Below are 17,744 nucleotides of genomic sequence, written 5' to 3'. Positions count from 1 at the left end.
CGTAAATTATTACGATGAAAAGATACTCTTAATGGATTGAAAAATATTGTATCTAAATACCATCACTACAAAAATTTATTTCATATAATTTACATTCCTTTTCTTATTTTAAAAAAAACATATATAATAAAACAGAATCATTTATAAAAATTTTAATACATATATATATATATTTGATTTAATAAAAAGGAAAATTCACAAAAACAATCTTGATATTAAGAAAAACATTAAGATATATTAAAAATAATTTTAAGCAACATTATATATATATAGATATATATATATATATTCCAAAGTAATAAAAATATTTTGTTTATATCTTTCTTTTTCTTAAATGAAACGAGAATATATTTATATATAAGTGATTTCATAAAAAAAGAAGATAAATAAAAATAGTCTTGATATTAAGAAAATAAATATCGGGAAAATTACATGTTTACCACTTTTATGGTATTACTTTTCATTTTTACCACCACTAATGAGACATTTTCAAAAATATCTTCTTCATTAAGTGGCAAAAGACTCTTATGCCCTTGTTATTCATAAATTTCACATTTTAAAAACCCTACCCCACCCCTCAATTCTAAACCCTAAGTCTAGATTAGTTAACCCTAAGGGTATAATTGTATTTTATCCTTCATTAAAGGTGAGGGTAAAAGTGGTTAGTGTAAACATGAAAAGTGGTACTATGAATGTGGTATTTGTGGCAATTTCCCATAAATATCTTCCCTTTAAAACATAATTTTAAGCATTTTAAAATATATTTTCAAAGTAATAAAAATATTTTCTATATATCTATATATTTTCTTACAAGATTACATAAAATAATCAAATAACAGAAAATTAAAATATTTTAATTGACTAAAAATGAATTATAAATAGTAATATGGAGATGTTTTATTTATTTTTTGCATACTTTTTAGTTGACTATAAATATATTATAATTTAAAAAAAAATAAAATAGTATCTACAAAATTTAATTAACGTATATAATATGATTTGTATAAACAATCACAAAAATAAAATTTGGTATTTCTTTTAATATTAAAAAAGGAAACTAAAACACTTTTTACTATTAGCATATTTTTATCTAATAATTATATAAATATTTTAAAATAGCACAACTGTAGAATATAGATACATTTTGTGAACAAAATATTATAAAATATTAAATTTACTCTTAGCCTAATATTAGTCTGATTTATTTTGCTTTATGTTTGTAGAACCTAATATAACCTAGTAAAATTACCCTCACAAATCGGAATTCTCATGTTTTAGCTTATTTTAAATTAATTTTCACTTTGCCTTTTAATAAATCTATTATATATAATTACTTAGAACTATGATGTATTTTCATTATTGTAAATACCGATATGTGCTCATTAGATTTCAAAATTTTATCAGTAATGTTCATTTATGAAATGTTATATTGATCACAGGTCATTTTTTTTCTAATAATTTCTTTAAAAAACAGCATATATCAAATTATTATAATATTACAAAATATACTTGTACATAAATGAAGAACTAAACTAATACGATAAATAAAACTAATACGATAAATAAAAATAATTTGATTTGTCTTAATTAAAATAAAAAAATAATTATACTTTAATTCAAAATTGCAAGAATATATATACATATATAACTAAATATACTCATAAAATTAGTAACTAAATTAATCCAGTTTCTTATATCCAAAATCAAAGATCTAACTAAAATATTAATATACTATTTTATAATAATATTTTATTTATTTTTCTATATATAAATTATGAGATGACTCGAAACATATTAATTAGCAAAAAAATATATTAATTAATGTTACAATTTAGTTCTTGTATATATATATATATATATAATGCAAAAGAGTTCAGATTATTATCTTTATAATCATTTATTTTAATTTGAATAGAACATCTTAGATCTTTTCTGTTTTGTTCTTAAAACAATATGTATTGAGTTATACATAATATTGATAAAATATGTTTACATATCTAATGTAACAATCAACCTAAATGCAAATAACAAAATTAATCAAAAATATAATTTATTTTAAACTTTAATTTGGAGAAGTAGATAGATTTGGACATTCGGATCTTTGGGTCTGGTTTGGTTAGTGCATATCGGGTCCGGATCTTTCGAGTCCTAGACAGTTGTTCCTAACTAGTCCGACTAGGTATTTAATAATTTTCAGTTCGGTTTGATCCCTTTCATGTTCGGGTTGGTTCGAGTCCATAAGTAAAATACATGTAGTCTATGTTTTCCCAATTGACACTCTTCAACTTGCATCCATTTAAGCGGAATCTTGGAGAAAAGCTAAAGAAAAAGAGGAAGAGGACAAGGATCATGAGGACCCTCCTACTTCAGAGGTTCAGACAGTGCCCCCTTGGATATTTCGATATGTACCTGCCAAATTGATACTTCATTGATTGATAATAGCAATGTAGTGGCTTAGGGTGGGTTCGAATCTTTCGGATTACGGGTGTGCAACAGAAGCCTCTCAGAGATGGAAAGTTTATTATGGGCAACTCCATGCATGAGAGACATGAGGATAACCTCGATCCGGTTCCAGACAAACTGATTAGATCTATTGGATATGACTGCGAACCCGATGGATTGGCCAGCATTCGCATCGAAAATTGAATTGTTCCATAGACTACAGGAGGACTTCGAGACCGTGAACCTGACTCATATTCCTCCAAGTAGGAATGTTTGGACGGATTCAAAGCAAGAACCAGAGGTTGTATTTTCTCCCATATAGATTAAACATGGACATGCAGAAATGTTCTTCGGAAAGTCGGTACGTTTGACCACCACGTGATCTAGTTTAAACGGGAAAGAAATAAGAGAAGGCATGGGGAGCAGCAACATCCATATAGTCTGTTGATAAAGACAATTGATAAGACTGTGACGAACAGATTATCTACCATTAGGCGCCAGGGTGATCAAAAGATGGAGGAGGGCCTTAGAATTTGGTTTGGAACAAGATGATATGTAAAGAGGAGTTTATACTTTCTTTATCATTCTAACTCATAGTTACATCATATGTAAAACAGTTTTTTGGATGAATAAAATTTAACATTTATTCAAAAAAAAGAATGGCCTCTAGTCAATCAAAAATATTTAAATCAACATAAAAAGGAGAACTAAAAAAAACAAAACTCGAACAAGTTAATGACTCACACAAACTCAACAACAACTACATTGATCAAAAGTACAAAAGCTCAATCAAGTAATTCTTAAGAATAAGGATGACCTCTTCTCGGATCCTACCTACTTTTGAAGCTAAGCAGGAAATCTTCAATATATCACATCAAAGATATATACAAGTTTCCATCAATTTTTGTTTGTCATAAAATGCATCATCTTTTGATATAAGACTTTTCTCTCTAGAAAAAGTACTTCTTTGTATAAAAAGTATGGTGAAAATGAAACTCTACTTCTCTTCAGATTTAGACTCAACATTTGGAGTCCATAATAACTGGACATGATGTAGGAAGCAATGAGATCTATTGATGATGGTTTATGTATATTTCTTGGCCCCGTATCATTTCATGGTCTAAAAAGGACAATCCACACAGTCTCACATGTTCATCTCTTTATGCTTCAAACTGGGGGTGAATTATCCACCCACTTTAAATGTGAAATTTTATAATAACACTATAACCAAAAGCCTCCACTTTATCAAGAAATTCTAATTCATCATCAGAAATGCAAAGTGGGTTAACCAAAAAAATAAAAGCCCAATAAACATTAATAATGGTTATATTGACCAAAAGTACAATTTTATCCATACAAAACTAGTACAACGAGTACGACAAAAACACCTCATCAAACACATATTTCAAAATATTTATGTTTACTCTTGAATTATAAACTTTGAATTGGAATTGACACATGTCATCTTTCTATATTGTTTTGTAAATAAATCGATATACTCGAATCTAACTATATAAATAAGAATGTAAAATTAGATTATTTTCTTTAAAATCTACAACGGTTACATTGACCAAAAGTATAACATCTTATCCACACAAAACTAGTATAACGAGTACGAGTAAAACACGTCATCAAACGAAGATTGCAAACAGATATGGTTTACTCTCGGATCATGAATCTTGAGTTGGCATTGACATATATCCTCTTTGTACTTATATATATATATATATATATATAACAATTTACTCGAATCTAACTAAATAAATACAAAGAAATCTTAAATAATTTTCTTCAAATCTTTTCATCCTTTTTAAGTTTTTTATGGTATCAGAGCCATGAATGATTTTTCCAATTTTTTCTCTGCTTAGATACCGATGGTTCGTCTTAAATATGTTATATGTCCAGAGACGACCAACTGAAAAAAAAATCTGCAATTGACAACATGAAATCTTAATAATTGGAGTCTTTTACTTGTTTAGATTTGATTTGTGCAAGCCAATTTTTGGGTAAAAATATCTTCAAATAGCAGTGCATTAATCTGAAGGATTTTACTAGCAACAGCCATTGAAAAAGGTATATTTCTTTGTTTAAAGAGTTTTGAATTTTGATACCAACTGAAACGCTTAAATCAATATATTTTTCTCTCTGATTTTTTTTTTGTAGTAAATTTTTTTCCAAAGAGAAGTGTCATGGCTGAAGAGATGAATATCGGTCAGCTGGATGAAAATTTGATTCTGAAAATCCTTTCTTTAGTTCCAATAAAAACTGTCGTGTCAACGAGTGTCTTGTCTAAAGAATGGCAGTCTCGTTGGAAGTCGGTGCCAAAACTGAAGTTTAATTCTGAGGACTACCAGAGTGAACACCAAACATTTTCAGAGACTGTGTACAAGTATCTCCTTTCATATGAAGCTGAGGTTCTAGATAGTTTTCATCTCAGCTTTGGATCAGATAAAGCTGATGCAGTAGATGTTGTACATTGGATTAAAACAGCGTTTGCTCTACATTTGCGTACATTGGTACTCGAATTTCTCATCTATCCATACGAGGTCGACGAGTTCATATTTACGAGTAGCTTGTGTACTTGTGATACACTAGTGACTTTGAAACTCGGAAGTCTGATTCTTGTAGATATCCCTGCACCGGGTTCGATGAAGTCTCTTAAAACGCTGCATCTTATTCATGCGTTCTACACAAACGATGATTCTATCTGTAACCTTTTATCTGGCTGTCCTAGACTTGAAGAACTCGTTGTGGAACGATCTTGTGAATACAGTGTGAAATTTTTCACTATCAAAGTCCCTTCTTTGCAGATATTAAAAATTTATGATGACAATGATGAGGACGAGTTCGTTGGATATGTGATAGATACTCCTTCTTTGAAATACTTAGAGATTGGATACTTAGGATGTCCACAGTTTTCTCTGAATGCACCGGGCCTGGTGGCGGCATATATTGGTAGCGTTTCTAATGTAATCAGTGAATCTCTCGTTTCAGTCAGACGTCTTGTCTTGAATGTATCAACTTCGATGGTAACTTTTTTATGTTCCATTCTTTTTTTTTGGTTATCTCATTATATGTATAAGTTATTAATTTCGTCTCATGGATAGACTATATATCCTCCTACTGGATGTATCTTCTATCAACTGGTGTATCTACAGATATATACGCATGAACCAGGCTGGTATGATCTACTTACGTGGATGCTCGAACATTCACCGAAACTACAAGTTCTGAAGCTCGTTGGTGTAAGAAATTTTATTGTTTTATTATTCAGCTAGCTATTTTTGATGGTCTAATACTGATGATATATACATTGACTACTACTCTTTTTCACGTTGGTTACAGAAATATTGGATTAATCCTGACTATCATGTTCTCGGCTGGGAATGGAATAAGCCAAAGTCTGTCCCTGAATGTTTGTTGTCACATCTAGAGACATTTGTGTGGAGAAGATACGATTGGAAAGGAGAAAAGGAAGAAGAAGTGGCTACATATCTTCTAAAGAATGCAAGAGGGTTGAAGAATGCGACTTTCTCTACAGGTCCCATTGAACCGGGCCAGCTTGACAAGTTGAAACAGAGATGTAGGACGCGCAAAAAATTGGATGGTGTGCTGAAGGCTTCTAATACATGCCACCTTGTGTTCAAGTTTGAATGATTTTTATTATGTATTGGACTCTGCTATACTTACAATATAGAGAGTGAACAAAATATGGTGATTCTAGACTTTTTAAAACAGCTTTCTCAATTTTATTCCTTTTGCTTTTGATTTTGCTATGATGATGCATTCTTATATACAGTATAACCTCTTTAAACTAATGCTCTATAAATTAATATACACTAAAAATCTCTATAAAATAATATAATTTTATAGTTCTAAATTGAGCTTTTGGTTCAATTAGTATATCGATAAAATAATATCTCTTTAAATTAATAAAAAATTATAGTTTTGGTGTAGTCCAAACATTATTAATTTATAGAGGTTTCACCTTTTTTTTTGAATTGAATGTTAAATTTAATTCAAAGAAAAAAAGACTGTTTTACATCATGTGTGACCAAAGCTAAAGATTATAAACCTCTCCTCCTTTTTTAATCTATGAACTCAAAGAATTTCAAGTCTATCTAGAGCCAAACCAAAATGTCATTCCTTCAGCCAACTCCTTATCTCCTCTTCTTTGCAAAGTGGTGAATCTGTTTCTCATGTTCTTGTCCGGTCTCTTAGTCAAGACCACACTTGGAGACGGGAGTTCATTGTGTTTCCTTCGGTTCCTTTCCATCCAAATAGCATGAACTGTCGACTGCAGTATGTATCTTGATACAAAGATTTTAACCTTACTCCAGTTTGAGAAGACTAGTTATCGTTTCCCACTCCATAGTGAATTGACTCTCCATCACCCCTTTCATTAAGGCTTCCCATATATGCGCTGAGTAAAGGGCACTTGAAAAACAAATGATCTGCAGTCTCCAATGGTTCTTGGCACAGAACACATGATGCATCAACATTAATGTTCCAATCTCCCGTCGATAGTCTACCCCGCATCGCCATCCAAGTCACAAAGGAGTACTTCGGGGTAGCATGTTTGAACCACACAACCGAAGACCAAGAACATAATAGGTGCTTCTCTCTGATACAACTCCACGTCTCACTTGTCAAGAACCTTTTCTTGTATTTTCCTTTTTCATTCTTCCATAACGATATGTCTTCTTCTTGTGACCAATTCTCTTTAATTGAAACTCTATGACGCCTCCTCCTATGACTCCTACTAGCCTCCACAATCGCATTCACCAGTATGCCCATATCAATATGACCTCTACCTCGCAACACATCTTCCAAGCATCCTAATGGAGACCAAGCTAAATTACAAAATAACAACTTATGGGTCAGAAACATTTGGGCTTATAATTTTGTCACAAAAACCCAAATAAAATCTTTTTAAAAGGCTCAAAATATAATTAAGTATTCTATATGGGTTTCTATTCAATCGTAATAAAAATTGTGGAAAATTTTAAAATTAAAAGATCAACCTAGGAAACATGTTATTTTTGTGGCTCTTACCCTCTTTCATGCAACTTGAATTTTTTTTAAAAAGAAAAATTAATTTTCTTTTTTATTTTAGAAAATTATGAAATAAAACCCAACAAAATATATTTATTTTATACACCAAAGATAAAACGAATTTAAACAAACAATTTTAAGAGTTAATGTGTATTACATAAAGTCCACTATATTTCCCTTTTATAAAATATATACTTTTAAGTTCTATATAATACACTTTATATTATACAAATGCAAAATACAGTTTCATAATTTTAATAATTCATTTTTATATATCATTTTTATATTTATCTCACCCCGCCCCGCGCAGGGCGTGGGTCTAATCCTAGTATAAACTATATCAATTGAATTTCCAACTTACTTTATTGTCATAAACCATATTATAAAGTGTGTACCGAGTAGAAAATAAAATAATGTTCGGGAGATGATGCTGTTCAGGAGTGTGCTGCCTATGCATTTGTTTTAGAAAGTATTGGAGCACAAATTAAGTGATTTATGTTGCAGAGATGGTCAAAATCTGTTGAACAAAAAAAACAAAAAGATGGTCAAAATCTAATCTTTAACATTTTCCCCAAAGCTTAGTGGAAAGCCTTTAAGTTCTCTCTGCACGTGACCCTTCTGGTTATTATTCTCATATAAGCATAATCTTCATTCTTTTTTAGAATCCAATTGAGGAAATGAAACGAAGTATGATGAATGTTATCATATTCAACAATGCAAAAAATCAGCTAATCAGAACCAAATAGCGGTTTAGGTGAAAATATGGAAAATCATAGCAATGATTTATTGAACAAAAGATGGAGACTTCTGAGTGAAAAAACAACAATGGAAAATTCCATTTCTTTCTTTTAGTAAGCAGAGATTTAAAAAGGAGAACTCTCATTCTTCAACTGGCCTTTGACCCAACACAGATATGTCTTCATACCGTTTCTGCACCATGACAAACAATAAAATAAGATTATGTACATAGACATTATACAGAAACATGATTACGAAGTTATGTGATTTAACTACCTAGCAGCAGATATATAACCTTGTTTTACAAAAAAAAAAAAAAGAAGGTGAACCAGAGATTTATTACTCTAAAATAAGCATTCACCTAGTAACCAGTAAAACTAAAAAGAAACAGAGACCGGAGACGATGAATATGATGGTAGAATGAAACAAAAGAGGTGTAAGCAGAAACTTGATCATTCCATATCAAGATGGGCTAATTACTGTATTATCATCATCACAGTCAAGCTTAAGATGAAGCAGATAATCGAAAGTTAATTAACAAAGGAACCAAGTAAGATTCACATACTTGCTCAACCGATTAATCAAAACAAGATTGGAGCATCACGAAACTACACCAAAGCACAAGACAAAGACAGAATAAAAAAACATAACATACCCCAATATTCTTGCTTTCCCAGAGCTTATGAACACCGTAATCCACAGCCTGCACATGATAAAGTTGCAAACTTTGTAGATCGCTTATTTCTATCCAACCAAGTTTATTCACAGACAACAAAGCAGATCCGGCACATAAATAATAAAATAAACTAAAGAAAAGAAAAGAAAAGAAAAGTTGAGATGTCTAACCCTTTCGCCGAAGAAAGCGCCGGCGATGATGAAGGAGACGTAGACGGAGTTACGGCGCATGATGAGTCTGTAGAATCCCTCGAGAGCGCCTTTCTGGTTTGCCATGACTAACCCTTTGTTTGATCTCTTACGTATCGGTGATCGATTTAGGGTCTGGAAAAAGCGGATCTACAAACAATGGCGAGAGGGTGAAGAAAGAGACGATGGGAATAATCTGAAAAAGATTCTCCCTTCGTTTGACTACTTCGTACCTGGAAAGGCCCAACGGGCCTAATAGCCCATCCCCAATTCCCCATATACATTGTTACTTGAAGTCCAATGGGTTGCATTTCGCAACACTGGTTAGATGACATGACAATCTTTTTAAAATATAATTATTCCACCAACCAATAGGAATTTGATATTTTATATTCAATATAAAGTACAAAATATTTTCAAATTATATTATGTTTTTAAATAAAATAAAAAAGCAAAAATACATAAATACATAAAACATAGTACAAACTGCAAAAAAAAAAAAACTTTTTAAATATTTTTAACATAGTCGGCAAAACACCAAACCATAGATCTTAAATCCTTAGATAAATTCTAAATCCTTGGGTAAAGCATAAATCCTTGGATACATCCTAAAACCTAAATCAAAAACACTAAACATTAGGGTTTATGGTTTATCCAAAGATTTAGAGTTTAGTGTTTAGTATTTAGGGTTTAGTGTTGTTTTACCCATGGAAGAAGTATGCACGAAGTAATCACCTCCCGAGTCTATCCACAGCCCAAAGCAGTATGAGCAAACTGAAACCAAGTCCAGCGTTGAAGAACTTGTTTGCGCAAAAGGGTACACGCCTTGAAGCAAGCTACAAATCACAGTGAAAAGAGCAGTGCTTCCAGTTCCAGCGGCCATGATAGAAATTTGTGTAAAAAGCTCTGGGATCTCTCCACATGATCTCTGAATAGAGAGCATTGCTGTTCGTTTGAGTTTGGAAGTGAATTCTCAATCTGTCTGCGGGTAGCCAAGACAGCGTCTTAATGATGGTTTGTTGAAACAATCCATACATGAAAGTGAATCTATGCAATAAACTCAGCAACAAACCTTCACAGTAACTACAGAGGTTAAAGAGACTTGTAAACAGTCAACTTCAAGCCAGTTTGAATTTCTTAAACATGCAAATACTAAAGAGGAGCAAGGTGTGCGCAACTTACAGATTCAAATGTACATAAATCGCCCTCTTCAGGTGTTCAGAGTTTCACCTACGTATTTATGTCAACATATAAGAAAAAAACCTACACAGAAAGCTGTTGTATAACTTTTCTCAGGTAAATTTTTGCTTCTTCTCCTAAAGACTGTTTGGATTCAACTCTTTGAACAACAAAATAATACCTCTGGTTGCCCCCATCCAAGTTAAAGATAAAAGAATACAAAATCTTACCCCAGTTTCAGCTGCCAGAGGCTTTCCAGGACACGAAGTTCAGATTCCAGCTCAAACAATTTTTTTGTTAATAATCATCTGGATGCCTGAAAAAAATTGACTTGATCACATCTGTTTTTTTTAAAAGAAGATAACTGTTGCAGCTAAGTCCAAACCGCAGCTGCGAAATCTGTGAGTAGTGGCAAGAAATGTAAATTCGAATAGTTTCTTTGTGACATTGGAGCGATGAAACGACCAATTTACAAACCACTAAGAACGGGAGAAAAAATATAAACCAATAAATTTTCAATGAGAAGAAAGGTAGAGTCTGATGACCAATCCGGTGGATTTGAAAACCAAAAAGTCTCGCACAAACAGGGGAAGATGTTATTGAAGTAATCTTGTTGTGGTATTGATGCTGTAGATTTCGAGTTGTGCATAGCCATTTCTGCGAAGACGATTAAGAAGTAATCAAGAAATCAAGAAGTGGTGGCCTAGATTGATTTGGATCAATAGAAGAAGAAGTAAAGAATCTGATACCTGCTTGCCTGTAAGGAGAAGCTCCAAGCCAATAAGCAAACCACCTTTAGCTGTGCTTATCGTCTCCCAGAAACGGATTAACCAGAAGCCTAGTTCTGATTCCGATGTTGGGGAAATACACAGCGACATAAGACATTCCGGAGGACTTAGCAGATCTCATGGACATAGCTTTATCTTCGACTGAAGAAGTCGTAGAATACGGTATATATAAGAATCGAGAAATAGATCATACAGGAGGAAAACAAAAGGAGGTGAGAGGATACATCTTGTAAGAAGGTGTAAAGAGCATAATCAATGATTTTAGAGTGGATAGTTACTGCAAAGTAACGGAGATTTCGAGAGAATGGAACAATGGCTATGGAGAGAAATCGTAAGAGACTATTGACTGAAGAAGGAAATCATGGGTTTCGTCGGAAAATGTAACATGGGTCTGAAATGGGCCACAACCAAATTTTAGAAGACAAAACATTTGGCCCATGTCGATAAAGAGGATGTAACGTGGCAAATTAGGGGCATCTAATTGGTTGATTTTGTTTTTGCTGACGTGGATAGCTTAGAATTTGAGGGTTAAGCGCTTTTAGTATTGTAAGATTAAGTGGTTTGGCTAAATCAAAGTTTCTATCAGTTTCAAATCTATTAAGGATATTTAATAAAAAATGGTTGATACAACAAATTCCAAGATTTCAATGACTCATTTCTCATACACATAATAGTCGACGTTTTGTAAAAAATAAAATGGTCGATGTTTTTTGGGTAAAGTAAACAGTTTATTTGAGCATACAAAAATAAATAAATGACTGATGTATGCTCGACTAATATATACAACAACTAAAGCTAAGTAATCATATTTTTCATGCTGAGTGCACAATATAATTTGACAGCAGGTACCTAATTGTTGTATATTAGTCAGCTTCTTTATAATATTTTCTTTTAAATTCCTATTATTTTATAAAATAGATTTTGATTACAAAAAAACACAAATATGATTAAAAATAAAACTACAAATATGAAAATTAAAGTTTTAGAATCTAGTAACTCTTTAAAATATCATAACATTCAAAGTTTTGAGAATTTGGATTAAGAAAATTTAAGTATCGAAAGAAAATTTGGCTTGTTTACTTTAACAATAAAAACCTAAAATTATTCAAAATACCAAATCAATGGTACAGAATCTACATAAACATATATTATTATCCAGAAAATAATAATGTTAATTTTATTGTGTATTAAATATTCTGGATTAGTTCTCTCATTTGCTAACAATATAATTCATATTTTCGGTTAGAGATTTGGGTCATTCATATTTTTTAGTAAATTTCAATGAAATGAAGAATATTTGAGCCTGATTTCATGATGATTTGCAGTATATATTCATCTAACTTCATGAATTCTTAGAAAAGCTGACTCCAAAATGTTGAGACATTGCTTAAACTATCACACTTTTAATACTGTTTTTCATGTATAATTTAACCACATTTATATATTGTTTTAAAGAGCTAAATATACACTTATATTTTTAGGATTTATATTTGAGGGGTGGGGTTTAAGATTTAAATAAATAAATACTTAAAATTTAAAATAAAAATTTTAAAATAACTTCGAATTCCAAAAAAAATAAAATAATATAATTTTTTTTAATTTAACAAATATTTTTTTTAATTTAAATAATTATTTATATTTATGTATCTATAAAGTAAGGGTAAAATGATCTTTTGTCTCTTTAATGAAGTCTTATACTTTAGGTATTTGTGGAAAATGTCTCTCTACCGAAGATAAACATGAAAAGTAGTATAAAAAATAAAGTCAAAGCAGAATTCCCTCCAAAATGTTTGTATAGTTCATTGCTATTCTATAGCTCCAAGCTTCCAATCCAATTTTATTTGCTTGGACTAAAACAAGCCAGTGAAATTTGGAATTTTACAATGAACGACTGTTCTATATTACTCAAACTTGAGTGGTCTGAGTAACCACACCGAAATAGAACAACTAATGAAACAAAGCTCACGATAAAAAGATCTTGCTGTCCTAGCTAGAAATCAGAAATTCCATTTTGCGCTCTCGGAATATGAGATATCTTGAAGTCCGGGAAACATATCATCAACATTTTTATCGCCCCAATTCTGTTGCAAAGCTTGGCCAAGCGCGAGGCTCCTTTATCATTGCAATCAGTTCCTTGCAATCCGTTCCGAATCTCTAACATGACAAGTGTTGAAGCATGCTCTCCATAGCCCACCACAGTGCTTCCACTTCCGAATGAAAAGCTGTGCTGTGTTATCTCCATGCCCTCATAAGTTGAATCTTTCCCAAGGTATCCTTCCAGAAACAACTGCACCCACTAAACTGTGGAGGTCCATGAACAATACAACATACACGTATTATCCAAGCTTAATACTTGGGCCGCCTCAATATTATCCTCTTGTATAATAGGGGTTTCATTTGCACCAAACCAAACTTGGCATTCATTCTCAGCATATCAGACTAACTCCATAGGATCCATTAGGGCTGGGCAAAAAATCCGGATCCGAAGAACCGAACCGAACCCGATCCGAAAAGTAGTACCTAACCCGAACTGGAATTGATTAAATATCCGAACAGGTTTAAAATTTTGGTATCCAGAGAACCGAAACTGAAACCGACCCAAACCGAAGTATTTCAGGTATCCGAATGTATACGAAATAAATTTTTATATCTAAATTTATTAATTATTTTTTATTTAATGTAAATTAAAAACATCCAAAATATATAAGATACTTTTAGGTTGTCTAAAATACTTGAAAATATATATAAATAGTCAAAAGTAAATGTCTAAAATGGCTAAAATATACTCAAAATTCCAAAAATACTTTAAATATCTACTAATTCTCTATCAAAATATTCAAAGCAAACCAATTTATATGTTAAGTTTAGGTATTCTGACATATTTTATTCAAATTTATATGTAAAATAGTATTTTATTTACAGGTTTTGAGAAATTTAAACTATATATTGAATTTTAAAATTTTAAAAATCATTTAAATGAGTTATCCGAACCCGAACCGAACCTGGAAGGATCCAAACCAAAATTTAGAAATACCCGAATGGGGCTGAAATCTTTAACCCCGAAAACCTGAAACCCGAATAAACCCGAACCGAACCCGACTGGGCATCCGAACGCCCACCCCTAGGATCCATGTCTATCCCTCGAAAGAGCTTATCATTTCGAGCCTTTCAAATGTACCAAATTGTCCAGGGATAAGGATTTCTATCTAATTATGGTTCGACAATGCTATTCTTCCTCCAGAAAAGATAATTCATGTTGGCATAGATACTTGGTAGCGGGAAGATGTGAGATGATGTTGATGATAGAGACCATGCTTGCAGCACTGGGGGGCATTTAAATATGGCATGAGTCATTGTTTCTTCTGGTTCACCACATCTGGGACAATAGTTATCGCATCTCATATTACAGCGTGTCAGGTTTCTCGTTACTACCACATGACCTGTTATCAGTTGCCACATAAGATGACATATCTTCTAGGTGCTTTAATTTTCCAAACAAAGACTTAGAGCTTAGTTATACTGAGTTCCAATATATCTGTCTCTTCATCCGCTTTCAGTAAGTTACGAGCTACCCAATATCCAGATTTAACCGTCTATTGGCCGTTCTTTTTGTAATTCCAACAGTATGTATCTCGATGGTGAGTTGAGCTTATGGCCAAACTTTGAATAAGAGGTATGTCATCTGGGGACACATAGTTCTCAAGTAATCTAACATCCCATTTCTTTGACTCTTCGTCAATGAGGTCACTAACGCGCATTTTTGGATGTAACACATGAGCGGAAGGTCAGGCCAGCCTAGCCGGTGTGATAGGAATCCAAGGGTTTTCCCACACATTGACCTAATATCCAGAATAAACTTTTTGTCTAATTCCCAATAGCAGAAGTTTTCGTGCTGCTGAAATACTGGTCCACACATAGGATGGGTTATTTGCAAAACTTATTCGCAAAGTCGAGCTCATTCTGTAGTATATTTGCCTCAAAACTCGATCCACCAAAGAATCTGGGTAATGAACAAGTCACCACAGTTGTTTTGCTAATAAAGCCAGATTGAACTGGTGGATCATAAGAAAACCAATCTCTCCTTCTTCTCTTGGTAAACAGAGCTTATATCATTTTTTTCCCAGTAAATCCCTCTCTTTGGTGGATTTGAGCTCCACCAAAATTGTGCAATGGCACTTGCTAGGATTTCAGATATCTCCAGTGGAAGCAAAAAGGTAGACATAATATACGTCGAAAGAGATAATAAAATATATTTAATTAGCACTTCCTTCCCTCCTTTTGATAGCCATCTACCCGTCCATCCGTTCAGTCTACTGGTTAGTTTTTCCTTCAGGAATGCAAATAACTTGCATTTGGATCCGCTGATATCTTTTGGACTTCCTAAATATTTAGAAACGTTTAAGTAGTTTGGATTGAGTATTTTGATATATTTGAACTAACTCTCTAAAATATTAGTGCATCATTGATAATGTGATATGTATTTTGAGTACTTAAACAATTAAATTCATATCAATTTTTAGTACTTGAGAAATTACAGTCATACCATATTCTGAGCACTTTGTTTCAGGTTATGTTGATATTTCGGTGATATACTAAGGATTTTACCACATTTATACTATGGTATATAACCTTAATTTAGACTATTATATGTATTTGGAGTCTGTTTTAGAGTATTTTCAGGTTTATGTACGTTCTGGAAAACTTTGGTGATTATGGAGCTTTTTTAAGGTGCATAACTGCACAGATGCGTCAGAAGTGTAACTATGGACGGAGACCTTCTCATTGTGATATTTAGCTCACATTTGGACACAAGATAAAGCTTTGATAAGTTAGATTTCCAATGCCACCAGTTTAAGGTCAATCATTATCCTATAGCAGAAGTTATGCTCGATTTACTGATGACTGGTATGTCTGCCTCACGAGAGGAAGCTGTCTAAGATACGAAGGAGTTTCGATCGACACACAGACCTTGGTGTCGAATGACACTGATGCCAGAAGATGGTCCGAGTCTATTTTATGACCGACTAGGGCCCATAAGTCACTACACATTACCAGAATGCCCCTGGACGATTTGATACCTAGTTTTTATAATTTTCTAAGCTATTGTTGACGACTATTCTTTGTATTCTTGATTCTATTGCTTCTCTTAGGTTAGGAGAGAAGACCAATTATCCGTCAAAGATTGATTGGAACTCCATTGTGTTTCTATTGATTTATATGATTTCTATTAAGTTTATGATTTGTGTTTCAGCTATCATGTTTGAGTAGATCACATGTTAGGTTTAGAAAAGTTCTAGGGTTTTTGATGAAACCCTCCTAGGATACACCACTCTGATTTTGGTTGGATCGAACAAGGACATATGATAAAGGGTTTATTTTGGGATGGATAGATGAATGGTAGATGGATCGATTGGTCACACTGAGGTTGCGGAATGACCTTAGTTTCACCACTCTCTTGTTCTGGATATGACACACCAGTCAACAGGAGAGGTTGCTGATTTGTTTTGGGTTTACACACCTCCACAATCAAGTTGTTCATAAGAACAATCTAATCTATTAAAACTGAATTACATTTAATACTTAACCCTAACTTTTCATAAATAATTACAAGGAATTGTGACTGACATAATACTATAAATATACATAAATTAAATGAAATAAATGGTTACCAAACAACCTTATATCACACTAAATAGACTAGCTTTAATATTAGTTTCCTAAAATCACGTGATATCTTTTCTCAAGAAAATCACTTCATATCTTATTTATTATACTTCACCTATTTCAACTACAATCTAATATTTGTGATTTAGTTTTTAAAAAAACAAGTTTAACAAAAAATTATCATGACTTTTTTAGTTACAAGAATAAAATTGTGTTGTAGGTCTTTGCGCCAAAAAATAAATTGATGGGCTAACTAAATTTTGTCAAATTCATATATAAATATTAAAGCTCCATTTTTAAATATTTCTGCAAAATAATTGTTACAATATTGTCATTTTATATTCAAATATTCACCAAAACTTTATAATATATTTTGTTTTTAATATTAAAATAGAACATCAGTTTATGTAAAATAATTATATTACAGTATTCCTGTTTTTAAAATAAGATTTATTACAAAAATTAAAAATATAAAGTAAAAAATTAAAATAAACTTAAATGTTTTATAAAGATAATTTATATAAATTATAGAAACTTAATAGATTAAATAGGTTTCACATAAATGGAATTAAAAACAATTTATCTAATATACAAGTTATTTAATATATGTTTTTGATTACGTCAATATACAAAATTATATATATATATATATATATATTACTTTTGAACAAAGTCAAACATGTACTAATTGAAAACAACTGTAAATATTATATATTACAAACTAAAATAACATCCGCGTGGATCAAAGTCTAGTGAATCATTAAAAAGAAAGGAAAATAATTTTTATAAAAATGATGACTGAAGTTTGAAATACTTAAATAGAAAACATCAAACTTGTTTGAGCAGCCTGGAAAACATAAAAAGACAAGGAAATAACTAAGCAAGCTGCATGAAAACGTAAAAAAACAAGACAATAAATGTAGGTGGTTGGGACAAATGGTAGTTGCAGCTTCTTCTTCTTATTTTCGTCCAAGGCTTCTACTCACTTTTCTTGCTCAATATTCTCATCAAAGT

General features: G+C 31.9%; 2 protein-coding genes and 1 long non-coding RNA gene across 5 annotated transcripts; 1 reads left to right on the top strand and 2 right to left on the bottom strand.

The window, feature by feature from the left end:
• Positions 1 to 907: 907 nt before the first annotated feature.
• On the top strand, positions 908 to 8,625 carry LOC103872138 (F-box/FBD/LRR-repeat protein At3g52680-like). Its single transcript, XM_033290866.1, has 4 exons — positions 908 to 4,515; positions 4,606 to 5,471; positions 5,550 to 5,687; positions 5,788 to 8,625. Exons 2-4 carry the CDS (start codon positions 4,632 to 4,634, stop codon positions 6,097 to 6,099), a joined length of 1,290 nt encoding a protein of 429 aa, XP_033146757.1. The 5' UTR covers positions 908 to 4,515; positions 4,606 to 4,631; the 3' UTR covers positions 6,100 to 8,625.
• On the bottom strand, positions 8,167 to 9,341 carry LOC103872139 (cytochrome b-c1 complex subunit 9). Its single transcript, XM_009150488.3, has 3 exons — positions 9,082 to 9,341; positions 8,891 to 8,938; positions 8,167 to 8,427 (listed from the first exon to the last, which is right to left on the bottom strand). Exons 1-3 carry the CDS (start codon positions 9,184 to 9,186, stop codon positions 8,377 to 8,379), a joined length of 204 nt encoding a protein of 67 aa, XP_009148736.1. The 5' UTR covers positions 9,187 to 9,341; the 3' UTR covers positions 8,167 to 8,376.
• A 220-nt stretch (positions 9,342 to 9,561) lies between these two features.
• LOC103872140 lies at positions 9,562 to 10,718 on the bottom strand. Of its 3 annotated transcripts, XR_004457831.1 has the most exons (3): positions 10,509 to 10,713; positions 10,282 to 10,422; positions 9,562 to 10,081 (listed from the first exon to the last, which is right to left on the bottom strand). It is a non-coding gene; the product is annotated as an uncharacterized LOC103872140 (long non-coding RNA). The 3 variants fall into 3 exon arrangements; XR_004457830.1 differs by having other exon boundaries at positions 10,282 to 10,718; XR_004457832.1 differs by lacking the exons at positions 10,282 to 10,422; positions 10,509 to 10,713 and adding an exon at positions 10,172 to 10,263.
• Positions 10,719 to 17,744: the final 7,026 nt, after the last annotated feature.

The sequence above is a fragment of the Brassica rapa genome, chromosome A04 (genome assembly GCF_000309985.2).
Source record: "Brassica rapa cultivar Chiifu-401-42 chromosome A04, CAAS_Brap_v3.01, whole genome shotgun sequence".
Lineage (NCBI taxonomy): Eukaryota > Viridiplantae > Streptophyta > Magnoliopsida > Brassicales > Brassicaceae > Brassica > Brassica rapa.
The sequence above is the reverse complement of the archived record's forward strand: the minus strand, read 5'-3'. Positions and strand labels throughout refer to the sequence as shown.